The following is a 15,798-nucleotide window of genomic DNA, read 5'->3' on the forward strand; positions in this document are numbered from 1 at the left end:
ACTTCGCACCACATTTTAAATGAGTTATATCGGCTAAAAATATTTTATTTAATCGACAGCTTTAAAATCAATAAATACGTATATTCTATAATTAGTTTAAGTTTAATCAATTAACAATTTTGTCTTATTCCGCAAATTAGACTTAAATATTGTGAATAAACTCGTATTTTAAACTTTATTTTGGAATAGTTCAAATCATAAATATTGTAGATGAAAAAGAGATCTCAAAATATCAAAGTGGAATATTTTTATTATATAGAAAGGTGAAGACGACCAGGACGACCAAGGGTATTTTTGTCAATTTAATAAAATTTCAAGCTTAATTTAATTGTACATTTTGCATTAAGAGTATTGAACATTCCAAAAAAACCAGCCACAAGTTACGTAATTCCCATTTTATCCACCATTAAGTTGTTGATTTTCATTGTCACACGTGTACAACACATTGGGAGGAGTAAAAGAAATTAATGCAAAGTTAAAACATGGACCCCATTTTTGACTCACTTCAAAAGTCCATGCATTCAAGACCACACATTTTAAAAAAAAATAAAAAAATAATTAATTTGAGTTCATCTTTATTTTTGAATGTACTTACTACTTTTAATGAGATTTTTTTTCATATTCAAAATTTAAATTCAAGGCCTTTTAATCATTTTCTTTCTTAATCTGGTTCGGTCATGAAAATATAATTTTTATTTTATTAAAAAAATATATAATTAAAGTCGTGTTTGGTTAAAGTTTATAAAAAAATATAAATATATTTTTCTAAAATGCATAATACATAAATGTCATTTAATTTGGTTTCATTTGACATCAGTGTCCTCCAATTTTGGATGTGCATAGTAGACACAAAAATTTGTATAGAAATGAACAAGTAGACACATGTGTCCTACTTGACGTCCTACGCGGCGATATAATTCATGTCCTATTCGACATTCTATGTCTTACGTGAATTATGTCTCATAGGACACGTTTGTCTACTTGTTCAACTTTATATTTCTATTTATTTTTCTATTATATAGAAGAGTGAAGACGACCAGGACGACCAGGGGCACTTTTGTCATTTTACCAAAATTATCAGCTTAAAACAATTGTACTTTCTGCTGCAAAATTATTGAATTTCCCAGATTACCTAACCAAGTTGCTATTATTATGATGGCCACGTCTACTTTCTATCATGAAAAGCATAAAAATATCATAAGTAGCCGTACTATCAAAAAATGGTGGGACCCATTTATTAAATCAATTTATATTTCATTAACACCTTTACTTTTTGCACTAAAATAAATATAAAAAGAAACAAACATGATTTAAAATGTATTAAAAAATAAAAATAAGTAGTCGTACTATCTAAAAATGGTGGGACCCATTTATTAAATCAATTTATATTTCATTAACACCTTTACTTTTTGCACTAAAATAAATATAAAAAGAAACAAACATGATTTAAAATGTATTAAAAAATAAAATTATTTACATAAAAATAAAAATTAATAAATAAAATGGATAGATAAATTAAATGAAATTAAAGTAAACTAAGAAACTAACTAAATTTTTAAATAAATAGTTTTAAAATTTTGCGAATCAAATATTAAAGAGAAATAATAAGTATTTTTCGTGTTCAATTTACGTACATAAATGATAAGAATATTTTGATAATAGAATATTTTAAATTTTAAGATTAATCAGATTGTTTACTTTATTTACTTAATATTGCTATTCTTTTGTTTGAAATAAGAAGTTAAGAATCGGAACACATGAAAAATCAATACATTAATTAGAGAAGTAAAATAAATTGAAGTAGATTAATATTTAGAAAGAGATGACAAAAATAGCAAATGATTAATAGTAATTTTAAAAATTATGAATAAATTTTGGAATAAGATAAAATATCTGGATGAGGAAATCAATACGATATGTAATGATCTATGTATTAAAATATCATGCTAATTTAGCATTTAATTCTAAATAGATTTTTTTAAAACAAAGAAAATGCATTTATGTTTTCAGATTGTTTGAAATTTTTAAGTTTAAAAAATTAAGGAAGATTTTTGAATCTTGTGATTTTAAATTTTAAATATGTGAAATATAGTAAATGTCTTTTAATCTTATGATCTTAAATATGTTATGTGGAGTTGGAACTAAGAAAAGAAAAGGGACATTACTTTTTAATAGATTATAAAGAAACATTCGACAGATTAATTGAAATGAATAGGATAGATTTCAAGATGATAATACATAATGATTCATGATTTTTATATAAGATATAATCCAATCTAACAGACAAATTAACTCTGAATCCTACTAAATTTGTGTCTTATAGTAATAAATAAATAAATTGAATATTATACTTCAGAGTTTTACAACTTAAAAAATGAATCTACCCATCGCTAATATCAATTATACTTTAAAATATTATTGGGTTAATTTAATTTAATATTTTTATTCAGTATTCGATATTTATATTGGAGTTGCCCATTCGGATATAGAGCTCTCTATTAAGAATTATACAATTTATAGTAAGTTGTAGTCACTAACTCAGATCGTCACTTAATTAACTAATTAAGAATAGTTTTCTTAGGAAGTCATTTAACTATAAGGGGATAGTTTTCTTACAAAGTTATTCAATTTTGTTTTATGATCCAAAGATCATGCAATTATTGATATTTCATATAAAAAGTCACTCAACCAATTAAAATAATTTTTTTATTAAATTTTTCTTAAATAGAATAAACTATTTTTTGAAAAAAACAATACCTATTTTAACCATTTTCTCGACTTATTCCACTTCAACCAACATGCTTAACTTTTAAAATTATACGTCCAAAATTAATCTTTATCTCTTAAGATAGTAAATTTTAATATATATATATATATATATATATTATAGTGATTAAAAAAAAAATATTTGACAACAATGGTTGTTGCAAGTGTCAAATGAGGATTGTGTTGGCTAATGATGTTGTTGTACGTGGGTAACAACTAGTGATAATGACAATTAATAGTAGAAATTGATAATTGTATTATGAATAACAGTAAATGGTTGAATGAAAGTTATATCAAATATGACAATGGATGATGACGTTGGTTGACAATATATAATGGTGATCGTAATGTTGCTTGTATGTTGTGATTTGTGATTTTTATGGTTATGATGATTGGTGATAATAGTAAATAAGTGATGATGACAATTGATAATAACAATTACCAACAACAGTGGTGTTGCTGAGAATGATGATTATGAATGGTGATAAATATTTACAGGTTCGATTTGAATTAGTTATTAATCAAAATAAAAAACAAATCGATTTAATACTTTTAAAATTGTCGGGAATAAGATTCCAAATTTGAAGGACAGAGCACCTGATCACTTGCACATGGCTTCTCTATCTTTATTATATTATTCATCACCAGAATAAGGAATCTGATGCTTCGTCATGGAAAGATCCTTCTCCAAATTGTAAAAGAAGTCATACTTGAATTTTTCATTTTTATATATCATCTACATAATTTTTTCAATATTATGTTAATTTTACTTGTTATAATAATTTTTAATTTTAATTTACTATATGAATTTCACTTGTGATGAAGAATTAAATGACACAAACAACAAATAATACTTATTTATGTTTTCCGAATTGTTTACTCAAAGATAAAAAAAAAAGTACTCATTAAAGATCTTTTCATGGTACCTTTACATACCTTAGTGGTTGTTGTTGGGCAAGCATACAAATTAAATACATGTATACTTTGTTTATTTTAAATTAATTAAAATTATGATAAAGTATATTTTAATTCTTTAAATTACGAGTTCGCTATTGATTAATTCTCAGATGATAATTATTCACCATTATATCTTAAAGGAAAATTTGGTTTCTCTTTCCTCATTTCCATGGTTTTTTTTTCTTTTTCTTTTTGGGATTTTTTTTCTTTACCCTCCCTAGGAGCTCCCACCCCTTTTGCTCCTTTGGTGACTGAACTCGCAACCTTCGGGTTAGAAGTGAGGGGTGCTTACCATTCGAGTAACTCCCTCTCGTCTCCTCCTTTCCATGCATTGTTTATGAAAATACCTTTTAAATATTGAGACATTAGAAAGAGTTAGTGAAATAAGAAGTTTCCCTTTTTTTAATTTCACTATTAAACTATGAGGATTTATTTAGTAAGAAAAAAGAAATTTAAATTTGAGTTAACTTTGTTAGATTCGAAAATTGAAATAACATATTTTGTTTTATTCTGTCTGACCACTTTCAACATAAAATTAATTTTGTGTTGTTTCCTTTTTTGTGATTTTTCGCTAGTACATTCATGATCAATGTTTTATTATTTTATTCAAAAATTTAGTCATATCCTAATCATTCAAAATATTAGTGTTTTTTCTTTCTAAAAGGAAGCCTTATATTATATCTCGGGTTAATACCTCAGATGGTCACTCAACTATTCATTTTTGCCTCAGAAAGTCACTCAACTTTTTATTTTCACTAAAAAATCACCATGTGACTTGTGAGTGACTTTCTGAGGAAAGGCTGGATAGTTTAGTGACCATCTGAGGTATTAACCCATTATATCTCGGTCCTAAATTATTTGTCCATTTTTTTTTAGTTGTCCCTGATTATATATTTACTTTGACAAATCAAGAAAAAATAATTTTTTTTTATCTATTATACCCTCAATTAATTACTTTGAAAAATGTAAAACTTCTTGAAAATTTTAAGTTTTTACTAATTAATATGAATAAGATGGTAAACTTACTATGTCAATCATTATTTTCTTAATAAGTGTATCAATTCAAAAGTGGACTAATACATAGGGAGAGAGAGAGAGTATTATTAAGCTAAACAAAATGATCCAGTACATAGAGGATCATTTTAATGTGCCATAGATACATTAATTCGTACAAGGTTCAAGGTTGGCGTATAATGATATTGTAGTCATGCAGTGTATAACCAACATGGATTGTGGTGCATTTTTAGGAGTGTTTCACCCTTAATCAAATGTATTGGGTTTGAGCTCTGGGTATGGAGAAAATTTTGTTGTGAGCGCCATCTCCGAATGTCCCTGCAGAGCGCGATCCGAATTTAGTCGAAATTCCAATGTGGGCTTCGAACATCGGATGAAAAAAAAAGAAAAAAGATATTAGAGTGTATAATGATATTTGCCAAGAATCCCAAGTTCCCAAATACTAGAAAAAATAGTATTTGGGCCAAGTTCTAGTATTTGGAATTTTTTTAAAATTCAAAAATTACCTAAACTTTTATAATAAAAAAAACTCATAATTTATTAATCCAACTAATATTTATTTACTATATCTATCTATTACTCCTATTATCTATTTCTACTATTTGAATTCTCTTATTTTTTCATAATAATAATAATAGGAGAAAGTGTCTAGCATAAAAGAGAATTTCATGGAATATGAAATACCCATGACAAGTTTGGCACAGGTCGTGCTTTAGATTAATTAATTTTTAAAAGGGTGAACTGATTATTGAAAAGTCATAATTCTATGTCGGATGGGGACATCCAAAAGTCATAATGGAGTGCTATTCTGGCGGCTAACCCGCAGCCTAAAAACACACATTATTTTTGCATTATTCACCATTTATTTAATTTTCTTTAGTAGTATGCCATTGTTTTGGCTCAAAAAAGAAAATAAAAAAAATTAGCTGCTTGATATTTTAAACTTTGCAAAAGAAATTTTTAGTTTGTTGGAAATCTTCTTAGCTTTATTTTGCCTTTTCGACGCCTTCAAGTCAAAAGACCACTTGGATTGAATAATTATATATTTTTCTTTTTAAGCAAAAAAACACTTTTTTCTTTTTGGTGCAAAAAAAATACTCCAGTCTAATAAAACGAACCGCACAGGACTTTAGAGGAGCAAGTTCTTTTTCGTTCCATCAGCCTACTTGAGATCTATTCCCACTGGTAAAAAGGTAAGCATCCTTCTTTTCAATCGCCATTTCCAGAATCTGTTCATCGAATTGATCTGCTTTTACGATTTTATTTGAAATTATTAGCTGGTGATCTATTTCGACCTTTTGGCTGATTTTGAACAATCCCGTTCCGGTATCCTCCTTTTTGAAATGCACGTTTATATGGATTTTTCTACTATTTTGCACTGGCGATTGTCTTAATGAATCATTTACAGATACTTGTGACTAATTTAACTTTGTGATGCAGTTAATTTATTTTTTTTTCGCGAGCAATGGTGTTCTACCGTAGCGTTTCGTTGTTGTCAAAGCTTCGCTCTCGAGCGGTGAGTTGCAAAGGAAAAAATAATTGTTGTTCATGTGATGCAGGGACGGCTCAATGTAATCGGAGGCCTAAAGCAAAATCTTAATTAGAGGCCTAAAATCTAAATAAACTTCACAGGCATTTATTTAAAATTTATTTTTCTTACATTTTTAAATGCAAAGTATTACTTAATATTTTTTTATATATATAAATGATTTATTCGATTACTTTTTCAATTATTAGTTTTAAATAAGATTTTATTAATTCAACGTTGAAAAATATTATTTTACTCGGGCAATCATTATATGAATTGTTAACATAGTTCTACCAAGTAATAAGTAGACAAATTTCAAATAAATATAAGAGTTAGAACCATAGCTTTGATGAAGTTGATAATTTGGTTACCCCACATTTTACTATGGTTGTTGACTTGTTGTAATGCTTGAAAATCTAAGAAGAAATAGAAAAAGAATTTACAATTCAATTTGTTCAACACTTTTCGACTATTAATTGATATTTTTGACAGAATATTACTCTAACTTATCAATAATTTAAAGAAGGGAGTGTAAAAGGAGTTAAAAAGAAAATAATGTGAGTATTAGTAGAGAGTGTAAGAAAATAAAACAATATTTTCTTGATTTCTTCTATTTGAATGGGATTGAAGAGAATAAAATAATAATTTTAAATATATACTTTTTACCATAAATAATCAATGTTTTTCTATAAAAAATTAACACATAATTTATTCTTGGTAAAAAGTTGAGGCCCCCTAAAATTGGGGGCCTAAGGCCAATGCCTTATTAAAGTATACATAGAGCCGGCCCTGATGTGATGGACTAATGATTTGAATAGTTTTTTATTTTTATTTTATAAATTGAATTCCTTTTATTGAAGTATGTATATTCCTGATCTAAATTCAATTCATTTCTGAAATATAGGTCCAACAGTCAAATGTTAGCAATTCTGTGCGCTGGCTTCAAGTCCAAACCTCTTCTGGTCTTGTAAGTTCTAATGTCTCCCTCTGCGAAAAAAATTAATGAGCTGTTTGGTTACTTTGTGATTACATATTATTCAATTACCAAGCTAGTTTGGATCAGTTGTATGATTTTTAAAATAATCAATATTTTGAATGTAACCAATCATTGTTTGTTGTGGAGCGACTTGATATTGGAAAGTGATAGGTGTTATTGTGTTTTTTCTACTGAAGCAGTTCATATCATAATCTTAGAAATGAAGATGAAAATTCTAGGTTGGATTTTATTTGGTGCACAGCTTCTTCAAATGTGTTTCCAAGGCCAAATTGTACCTGTGATAGGGTTGTCCTGAAGGATAGAGGAGCATGACTTGACAGGAAAAAAACCACTTTTGTACCTTTCCAGCATAGGCAGTCTTGTTTATTAGGACAGATGGACAGGGATCCTATCTTTTGTACCAATATGCAAACTCAGTTGAATTCCCAATCAGTGCAATTCCTTCGGACAATCTAATTTCCATCCATGATTGTGGTAACAATCAGCAACAAGAGCTACCTGATTGGAAGTTAATGAAAAGAGTTTTGGGAATTGTTGATTGGGAGGGATTTGACCCACCAAGAATCATGCCAAAAGCTTATTTTCCTTCCGTCTCCCAACAGAAAATAGGTGTTGCCCAAAATCCTCTCAATGTGACCTGATTGTTTTCCATACATAGAATTCATACGAGTTAGATGGGGACTTGTATCCACTGATTGAGAATCCCAAACTTGGTTTCTATGACTTTTTCTCCCCAGCACTTGATCCTGCATTCTGAATCTCGATCTCCATAACCGTTTACGAAGGAGACTATCATTTTGAATTTTTAAGTTCGTTACTCCGAAACCACCAGCTTTGTTTTTGCTATTTTATAGTTCATAAGTTAACTAGTATTATTTTTCTTTCATTTTTTATTATCTGGATTTTGCAGACCATTATCTGAGTATGAAATGGTGGTTTGAGCATCTCATAGTGTTTTAAAATTAATTTCCCTACATCATTAAGCACCTGGGCTAGCTTATATAACATCCTATATGGAAATATAGATTTTGCAGTGAAAACACTGCTGAAACACTATGGCGTCTTTTAGGATCTGACATCTTGTTAACAAAATTGATTCCCAAGATAATGAAACTGTTTTTTCTTTGGTATGGCTTTCTTGGGTCAAGTTAATCTTCCACTTGACTAGTCTTGAGTCTTGACAGTGTGTAAGCAAATTAATTTTGAGGATGCATTTGATGTTACAAGCTAAATTATACGCTTGGCCAGCTAATTTTCTTCAAACTCTTGAAGGTGATGGCTCATGCTAGGTTGTAATGCAGTCATAGGGCTCTCAAAGTGTCGCAGTTTTTGTCTCGGATTTTCAGATGTCACCTGATATTATTGTTGTAAATTGGCTAGTCCAGTGAAGCACAAATCTCAAGCATTACTGTGTCCTTTATTTTGTGTGACACATTGTTCGTGTTCATTGCTATACCACAGAGGAAAAATAGACAAGTGAGGATACACATTTGCATTAAAACCTAGGCTAATTGTCATTGTGTGGTTGATTACTTACCTTCTTTCTTTTCAACTTTGATTTGTAATAGCTAGTCTACAAATTTCCACCTGAACCTCTCCTGCCCTTTGTATGCTATTTTGTTTTTCTACGCCAGAGGACAAATTATTTAGGCAGGCGAGTATACAAACGATGTCTAATTTTAAAGTACTTGTGAACTTGAAATGATAAATGCAAAATGTTTTACCCCTTCATCTTTTAATTAATTCTTACACTTCTTCTTAATATTCCCATATAATTCAATTAATAATTTTATTTGATATAGGATCTGCGTTCTGAGCTGCAAGAATTGATTCCTGAACAACAGGTATATATAGATTCATTTCTTACCTCTTTAGTTCCCTTTGATTCCAGAGCTTAAGTTTGTGTATACTGGGGCTTTACTTCACAGTTTCTACTTTTCCCCTAAACTACACGGGAGAATGTTTCCATCATAACATGTTTTTTCTCTCTTCTCATGAGAATTTTCTATATAGAAAAAAAGAAGTCTCATGTTTTGTATACACTGAGAGGGGCTTTCATAAAGTTGTGAGATGTGAGATCATCTATCATGTGATATATGTATATTTCTGATTCTCTAATTCTCGTGATTATTTTCTTTTTTCATTAGGATCGCCTGAAAAAGATCAAGTCAGAATATGGAAAGGTTCAATTGGGGAACATCACAGTTGATATGGTAACAGAAGTTTTTAGTTAAACATAAGTTTGGGAATATGCTGTAAATCTGGATTGACATTTGTTCAATTTGAAAGGTTCTTGGTGGAATGAGAGGAATGACAGGATTACTGTGGGAAACCTCATTACTTGACCCTGATGAGGTTACATTCTACCTAATCTGTATCCCATAATGAATGCAAGTCAATCACAAAATCATATTAATTTCTGTGATTGCTGTCGCGCCATTCATTACCTTTACTATATTCTTTCAGGGAATTCGCTTCCGGGGGTTGTCTATACCTGAATGCCAAAAGGTATTACCTGCAGCAAAGCCTGGGGGTGAGCCCTTGCCTGAAGGTCTTCTCTGGCTTCTTTTAACAGGAAAGGTGGGTGAGTTCTTGAGTGCTTAATTTACCCTATCACATAGGGAATTTGAAATAACATTCATTAGAACTGCTTCACGATGTTGCTCTAGTTTTTATTGAAATTGAGTTCAAAGTATGAATTTGTAAGGCACTTCAAAGATTCTCTGTTTAACAGCTCTTAAGCCCTGTGTTTGGACTGAGTTTCCCCTTCTGTGCAAGTAGATAGATTTCTTTTTCTCATGCACACGAAGCCGGATCTACTCTAGTTATATAATATTGCAAGTGTGCAAAACTGAGTCTGATTTGTCTAGAAAAATTACTATAGGAGTCCTTGAGGTGGTTATTATACATGCTTAGATTTTAAGACTATACTTATCTTCTCTCTCATACTCTTGTGAAGGTGCCATCAAAAGAGCAAGTGAATTCATTGTCTCAGGAATTGCAGAGTCGGGCTACTATCCCTGGTATGTTAGTTGTCCTATTGTATTTTCTTGTTCATTTTTTTATTGGGTGCTGCTAGTCTTTGGCTTTTACAATATAGTTATCACTCCTTAAATTTGAACCTTTTTAATTATAAATTCAGTTGCATGATATTCATTCATTGCACTTACTAAAAATATTCATTCATCGCACCACTTGATGCTTTTCCTTTTCTGAGGTTTTATCCGTAAATTTATTGCTGCAGATCATGTATACAAAACTATTGATGCCTTACCAGTCACAGCTCATCCAATGACCCAGTTTGCTACTGGAGTCATGGCTCTTCAGGTGAAATTTGAACTGTTTAATTCTCTGTTTCTGCTTTCAGTAATTTCCTAAATAGCATGCATTCACAATTAAACATGGATCCTTTGATTTGATTCTGACCTTTCTGATCTTCACTACCAACACTCGATCTTCACAACAGACGATTTGGGTGCTTCTCAACAAAATATAGGGTGTGAAGTTGGTTAACCTGGTGCTGTAATGTTTTATTTGATGCCTGCACCTATTGGCTTGGTGAACTTGGAATCTGTAGTGACACTTCATATGTACTAAAAATTTTGGTGACTTGTTGTGTAATCAAGGATAGCTTGTCCCTTCTTCCACCTGCGAAAGGCCGAACTATTCATACTTTCATCTCTTTTAAGTGAGTTTTGGGAGATTTAAGTAGGTGTTTTGGACATGATTTGTTGAGATTTGAAAAATGTCGTATTTTGAGTTGCAGTTGAAAAAGGGTATTGAAAGGTTGAAGTTGTGATTGGACATCAACTTACAGTTGAAATTTTGTGAGTGAATTTGAAAAGCCTAAAAATGTTTTTTTTTTCAAACCTCAAATTCTATATTTCAAGTTTGAAGAATAATTCAAAATAATCTCCAAATATTATTTCAAATATTTGGAATCTTATCTATGGCTAAATGGTTCCTAAGTGCTTCGGGGTGGCCCAGTGGTTTGGGCTTGGGACTTCCATGTTGAAGGTCTCAAGTTCGAAACCCCTTGCCAGCGAAGCAAGGGGTTTACCTTCTGGGTCGAGCTCGTCACACCGGGCTTGCCTAGTGCGGGTTACCTCACCTGTGTGGTTTGCGAGCTATTGCATAGAAGTGAGAGTTTTACCCTGTGCGCAGCCAAAGGGTAGCGGCTGCGGGTTTCCCTTGTCAAAAAAAAGAAGCAAAAAAGAAGAAGAAGAGATATGTAGCATCATGAAGCAGCTCTGAGTGTTGAAATTCATATTCTGTTGTCTTACTGTTTTGTGGATCTTTGAGAACCTTGGAATTAAAAGATGAAAGAAGGAATCTCATCTGTATTTAGCTCAAGAAAATGGTGGTTTCGTCTGTTGCTGTCTTATTAGGAGATTTCAACCACCAATTCACTACCTTGTTTTCTCTGTAGGTTCAAAGTGAATTTCAAAAGGCATACGAGAAAGGGATTCACAAATCAAAGTGAGCCTCGTCAAAGTCATCTCTTGAAGCTGGTTATTTGTTTTCCAGGAAAACACTAACAATGTTGTGTCATTAGGTATTGGGAACCAACATATGAGGATTCCATGAATCTGATTGCTCAAGTTCCACTTGTTGCTGCTTATGTTTATCGCAGGTCAGATAATAGTATGGTATATACCAGTTTTTATTTTCGTATTCTCTTTTATCCTCATATATGTTGCACTTGGAAGTAGATAATTTCCTAATCTGATTTCTCTGCTTAGTTGCCTTCTGTTATTGGGTTTTAAACTCGGACTCTTCAGAAATGCCAACGGGTGCGTGTCGGATTCGCCAAAAATAATGTATTTTTGGTGAATCCGAGATGGGTGCGGCATCAAAAGTGGAGAGTCCGCGCAACTAAGGTTTTAATGCTTACATGGAAATTAGTCTTTGAAACTGTGCAAACTGATCCTTTTGTTTGCACTTGTGAAGGATGTACAAGAATGGCGACACTATACCTAAGGATGAATCCCTGGATTATGGTGCAAATTTTGCTCACATGCTTGGTTTCAGTAGCTCTGAAATGCATGAACTTATGAGGCTCTATGTCACAATACACAGGTTAATTTGAGTCCTGAATTATTATAACTATTTTATGATACCTGCTTCTGAGTATTTAATGTCTTTCCTGGCAACCAGGATTTCCAGTTGCCTGCATTTTATAACCAGTTGGTATTGATTTTGTTGTGTTGCAGTGATCATGAAGGTGGTAATGTCAGTGCTCACACCGGTCACTTGGTGCGTTCTTTACTTCACTCTGTGGTTTATGGAGAAACTAAGTGTTTACTAGTGGTCTTAACTCTTAACATAGAGTTCTATGTCAAGTGGGAATATGCATTTGCAATAGCTTAAGCCTTGTTTTTGTCCATGTTTTTTCATAAGTCAACATTCTATGGTCAGGTTTTTCAGTAGCACTAATTGTACTTAAATTCAGGTTGCTAGTGCTTTGTCAGATCCTTACCTCTCCTTTGCTGCTGCTTTGAATGGTTTAGCCGGACCACTTCATGGTTTAGCCAATCAGGTGCTTTGTCTGCTTTACAGTTGTTGTTTCTTCTATACTGCTTTGATTGCACACTAGGTATTTCCCTTGCTGAAATTTCCTTTTGTCATCTGTGTATTTAATATTCATCCCCATTGACCAAGGCTCAAATAAATGGAGGGATGAAAATCTGAAACGAAATGATGTGCGATTTAAGTTGGAAAAAGATATGTGAAATTCCAATGAGCCTGGAGGACAAAACTTTTAGTTATTAAGATAAACAAGCTCTATTCTCTAACTAATATTCTTCACAATTAACATGCCATTGTTGGTGCTGCACCATATGCCTCAATAAATAATTTCCATCTACAATATGAATGAAAAACCAAAACGGACTCTATAATTTGATGGAAAATCTCTGCTTATTTGGCCAGCTGTTTAGTAAAATTATTCACTCGTCCAAATAAATTCCATTCATTTATCATATGGTCCAATAATTTAAGTATGCTTTCCTCCCTCATTTAAAGATTATGTTTGTTTCTGTTATCTATGTTACACAATGACATAAATGTTTCATCAGTCCAGATGGTATGTCTTTTTGTCTGGTTCTATTAAATTCAGAAATTTCCAGCAAACAGCAGTTGATTAGATATAATTTTAGTGTATTATTTATTATATCTGCATTCTGTATCTGCTAAGTTGACCCAGCTGCCACTTTCTGCTTTGCCATCAGGAAGTTTTGCTATGGATAAAATCTGTTGTAGAAGAATGTGGGGAGAACATTTCCAAAGAGCAGTTGAAAGACTATGTTTGGAAAACATTGAACAGTGGCAAGGTAGTATTTAAGTTCTCTGCATAGTTCTATGTGACTCTGCTAATTTTATTTTCAACCAATTGGAGCTCACTTTAGATGAAAATTTTGACTTGCCATCACATGTTACTAAGGTTCAAAGAGTTAATTCTCCGTCGGCGTCATTTTTATATTTCATACAGTATTCGAAAATATCATATGATTAACACATTCTATTTGTCTCGCCGACTGCTCTTCTCATCAGGGTTACTGAACTTTACTCAAATGAGATTTGGTAGTTGACTTAGTCTCAAACAAAACCTTTTCTTAGCTTTTATACTTCATATCTTAATGTGTTGACTGTTGAGTCTTTTAAAAAACTGTTCTCTCTCTCTCTCGCTATATATATGTGTGTGTGTGTGTGTGTGTGTGTTGTATGTATATATATATATATATATATATTATACATGTGTACGTATGTATATATGTACAACATAGTCTCTTTCTCTGCCTCTGTCTGTCTGTCTCTCTCTCCCCCTCTTTCTGGGAGTTTAGATGTTGGTTGGGTAGATGATGGAGAACTTTATAGTCACGATCCCATATTGCTGAGCTTGAAATGCTCTATCGTTCTCAAATTGCAGGTTGTCCCTGGTTTTGGACATGGAGTTCTGCGAAAGACTGATCCAAGATATACATGCCAGAGAGAGTTCGCTATGAAGCATTTGCCTGAAGATCCACTGTTTCAATTGGTTAGTTCTTAGAAGCCTGAAGCTGTACATTGAGGATACTCCTTGATTCAATGTGTTTGATCTTGGCTTTTCGTTCTTGCAGGTTTCAAAACTCTACGAAGTTGTTCCTCCTGTTCTTACAGAACTTGGCAAAGTAAATCTTCCATTTACATTGTTACTGATATTGCTTCAGCCTGTAATAGCAGTTTAGCATGATCGTTTGTACGTCTATTTTTATTTATTTATTTTCATTTGGAGGAAGGGGTCGGCATTCAAGTTTTACTAATTACCCTAAATCTCCACTAAGATGATTGACTTAAATTTTTGGAAGAACTTAAAATATGGATTAAAATTTTGGAAGAACTCAAGTGCATCTTTCAGGTTGTTAGGTAATTATCACCTAAGTTGCATGGACTCTTCACTTTCGATGCCGCACCCATGTCGGATTCTCCAAAAATACACTACTTTTGGAGAATCCGACACACACCAGTTGACATTTTTGAAGAGTCCGAGAAACATAGATTATCACTTTTTACGCATTGCTGTTGGCTGAAAATGGGATTTTGTGAGGTATTGGTACCTTATCAATTGTATGTAAGATTTTCCCCTTATCTCAGTAGTCATTTTGATTTTCTCAGAATCATTGTATGATCTCTAGGATTTTTCCTCAGCCTTCTTATTTCATATGGAACTTCCATGAACTCTAATTATGCTTTGTTTTCTGATTATCCCATAAGCTGTTGTCTTCTTTTGTTGATGCTCTTTCTGAGCTGCTATACATTTGACATTTCATGTCTCTGTAGGCAGAATGCTTTTGTTCATTGACTGGGGATTCTTTTGCAGGTTAAAAACCCTTGGCCAAATGTTGATGCCCACAGTGGTGTGTTGTTGAACTATTATGGTTTAACTGAAGCAAGGTATGACAGATTCATATTGCTCACAGAATTGACTATGTAAATGGATCTAAAAAACTAATTTCTTCCTTCGATCTTTTCTCGTACAGATATTATACGGTCCTCTTTGGCGTATCAAGAGCTCTTGGCATTTGCTCTCAGGTACTTTCTACTATGGTTGTTTTTTAGTGGTGCTTTCTCTAGTCTTTCTGTTGACTTCCCTAGAAATTCTACTAATACTTCATCTTTACAGCTAATTTGGGACCGAGCTCTTGGATTGCCGCTAGAGAGGCCAAAGAGTGTCACAATGGAGTGGCTTGAGAACCAGTGCAAGAAAGCATGAATTGTTTGAAATCTCCGCGAGCATAAAACACAATGTATAATCTTTATGAATAATTGCTTGACAAAGCACTCGTTTCTTGGGGACAAGATAGGTCGTCGCATGGTTAACGACTTCAGTTCAAACTTCACTGAATTTGTGTGAATTGTATGGTTTCTCGAGCCTTGTCCCTGAATTTTGAACTTAGTCTAGTGGATTCATTTTTCTTCATTCCGAATTCCTCACACGCTGATCCAGCATGTAAAAATAATAGGTCAATGCTATTAATCGCATTCTTGGTTGCCATTA

The 15,798-nt window shown here is 32.2% G+C and overlaps 1 protein-coding gene across 2 annotated transcripts in view; it reads left to right on the forward strand.

The window, feature by feature from the left end:
* Positions 1-15,798, forward strand: part of LOC125833719 (citrate synthase, mitochondrial) — a 346,970-nt gene extending 331,172 nt beyond the window's left edge. For both annotated transcript variants that reach the window (XM_049512904.1, XM_049512903.1), the window contains exons 2-20: positions 6,191-6,253; positions 7,170-7,232; positions 9,065-9,106; positions 9,410-9,475; positions 9,552-9,617; positions 9,729-9,842; positions 10,222-10,285; positions 10,507-10,589; positions 11,692-11,741; positions 11,818-11,895; positions 12,213-12,341; positions 12,476-12,518; positions 12,715-12,801; positions 13,493-13,594; positions 14,191-14,298; positions 14,381-14,431; positions 15,121-15,194; positions 15,281-15,332; positions 15,424-15,798. In XM_049512904.1, the coding sequence (XP_049368861.1) occupies positions 6,203-6,253; positions 7,170-7,232; positions 9,065-9,106; positions 9,410-9,475; positions 9,552-9,617; positions 9,729-9,842; positions 10,222-10,285; positions 10,507-10,589; positions 11,692-11,741; positions 11,818-11,895; positions 12,213-12,341; positions 12,476-12,518; positions 12,715-12,801; positions 13,493-13,594; positions 14,191-14,298; positions 14,381-14,431; positions 15,121-15,194; positions 15,281-15,332; positions 15,424-15,513 (1,413 nt within the window). In that variant the 5' untranslated portion in view covers positions 6,191-6,202 and the 3' untranslated portion in view covers positions 15,514-15,798. The remainder of the gene's footprint in view (positions 1-6,190; positions 6,254-7,169; positions 7,233-9,064; positions 9,107-9,409; positions 9,476-9,551; positions 9,618-9,728; positions 9,843-10,221; positions 10,286-10,506; positions 10,590-11,691; positions 11,742-11,817; positions 11,896-12,212; positions 12,342-12,475; positions 12,519-12,714; positions 12,802-13,492; positions 13,595-14,190; positions 14,299-14,380; positions 14,432-15,120; positions 15,195-15,280; positions 15,333-15,423) is intronic.

Source organism: Solanum verrucosum, unplaced genomic scaffold (genome assembly GCF_900185275.1).
Source record: "Solanum verrucosum unplaced genomic scaffold, falcon-dt-bn FXZP01000307.1, whole genome shotgun sequence".
Taxonomy (NCBI): domain Eukaryota; kingdom Viridiplantae; phylum Streptophyta; class Magnoliopsida; order Solanales; family Solanaceae; genus Solanum; species Solanum verrucosum.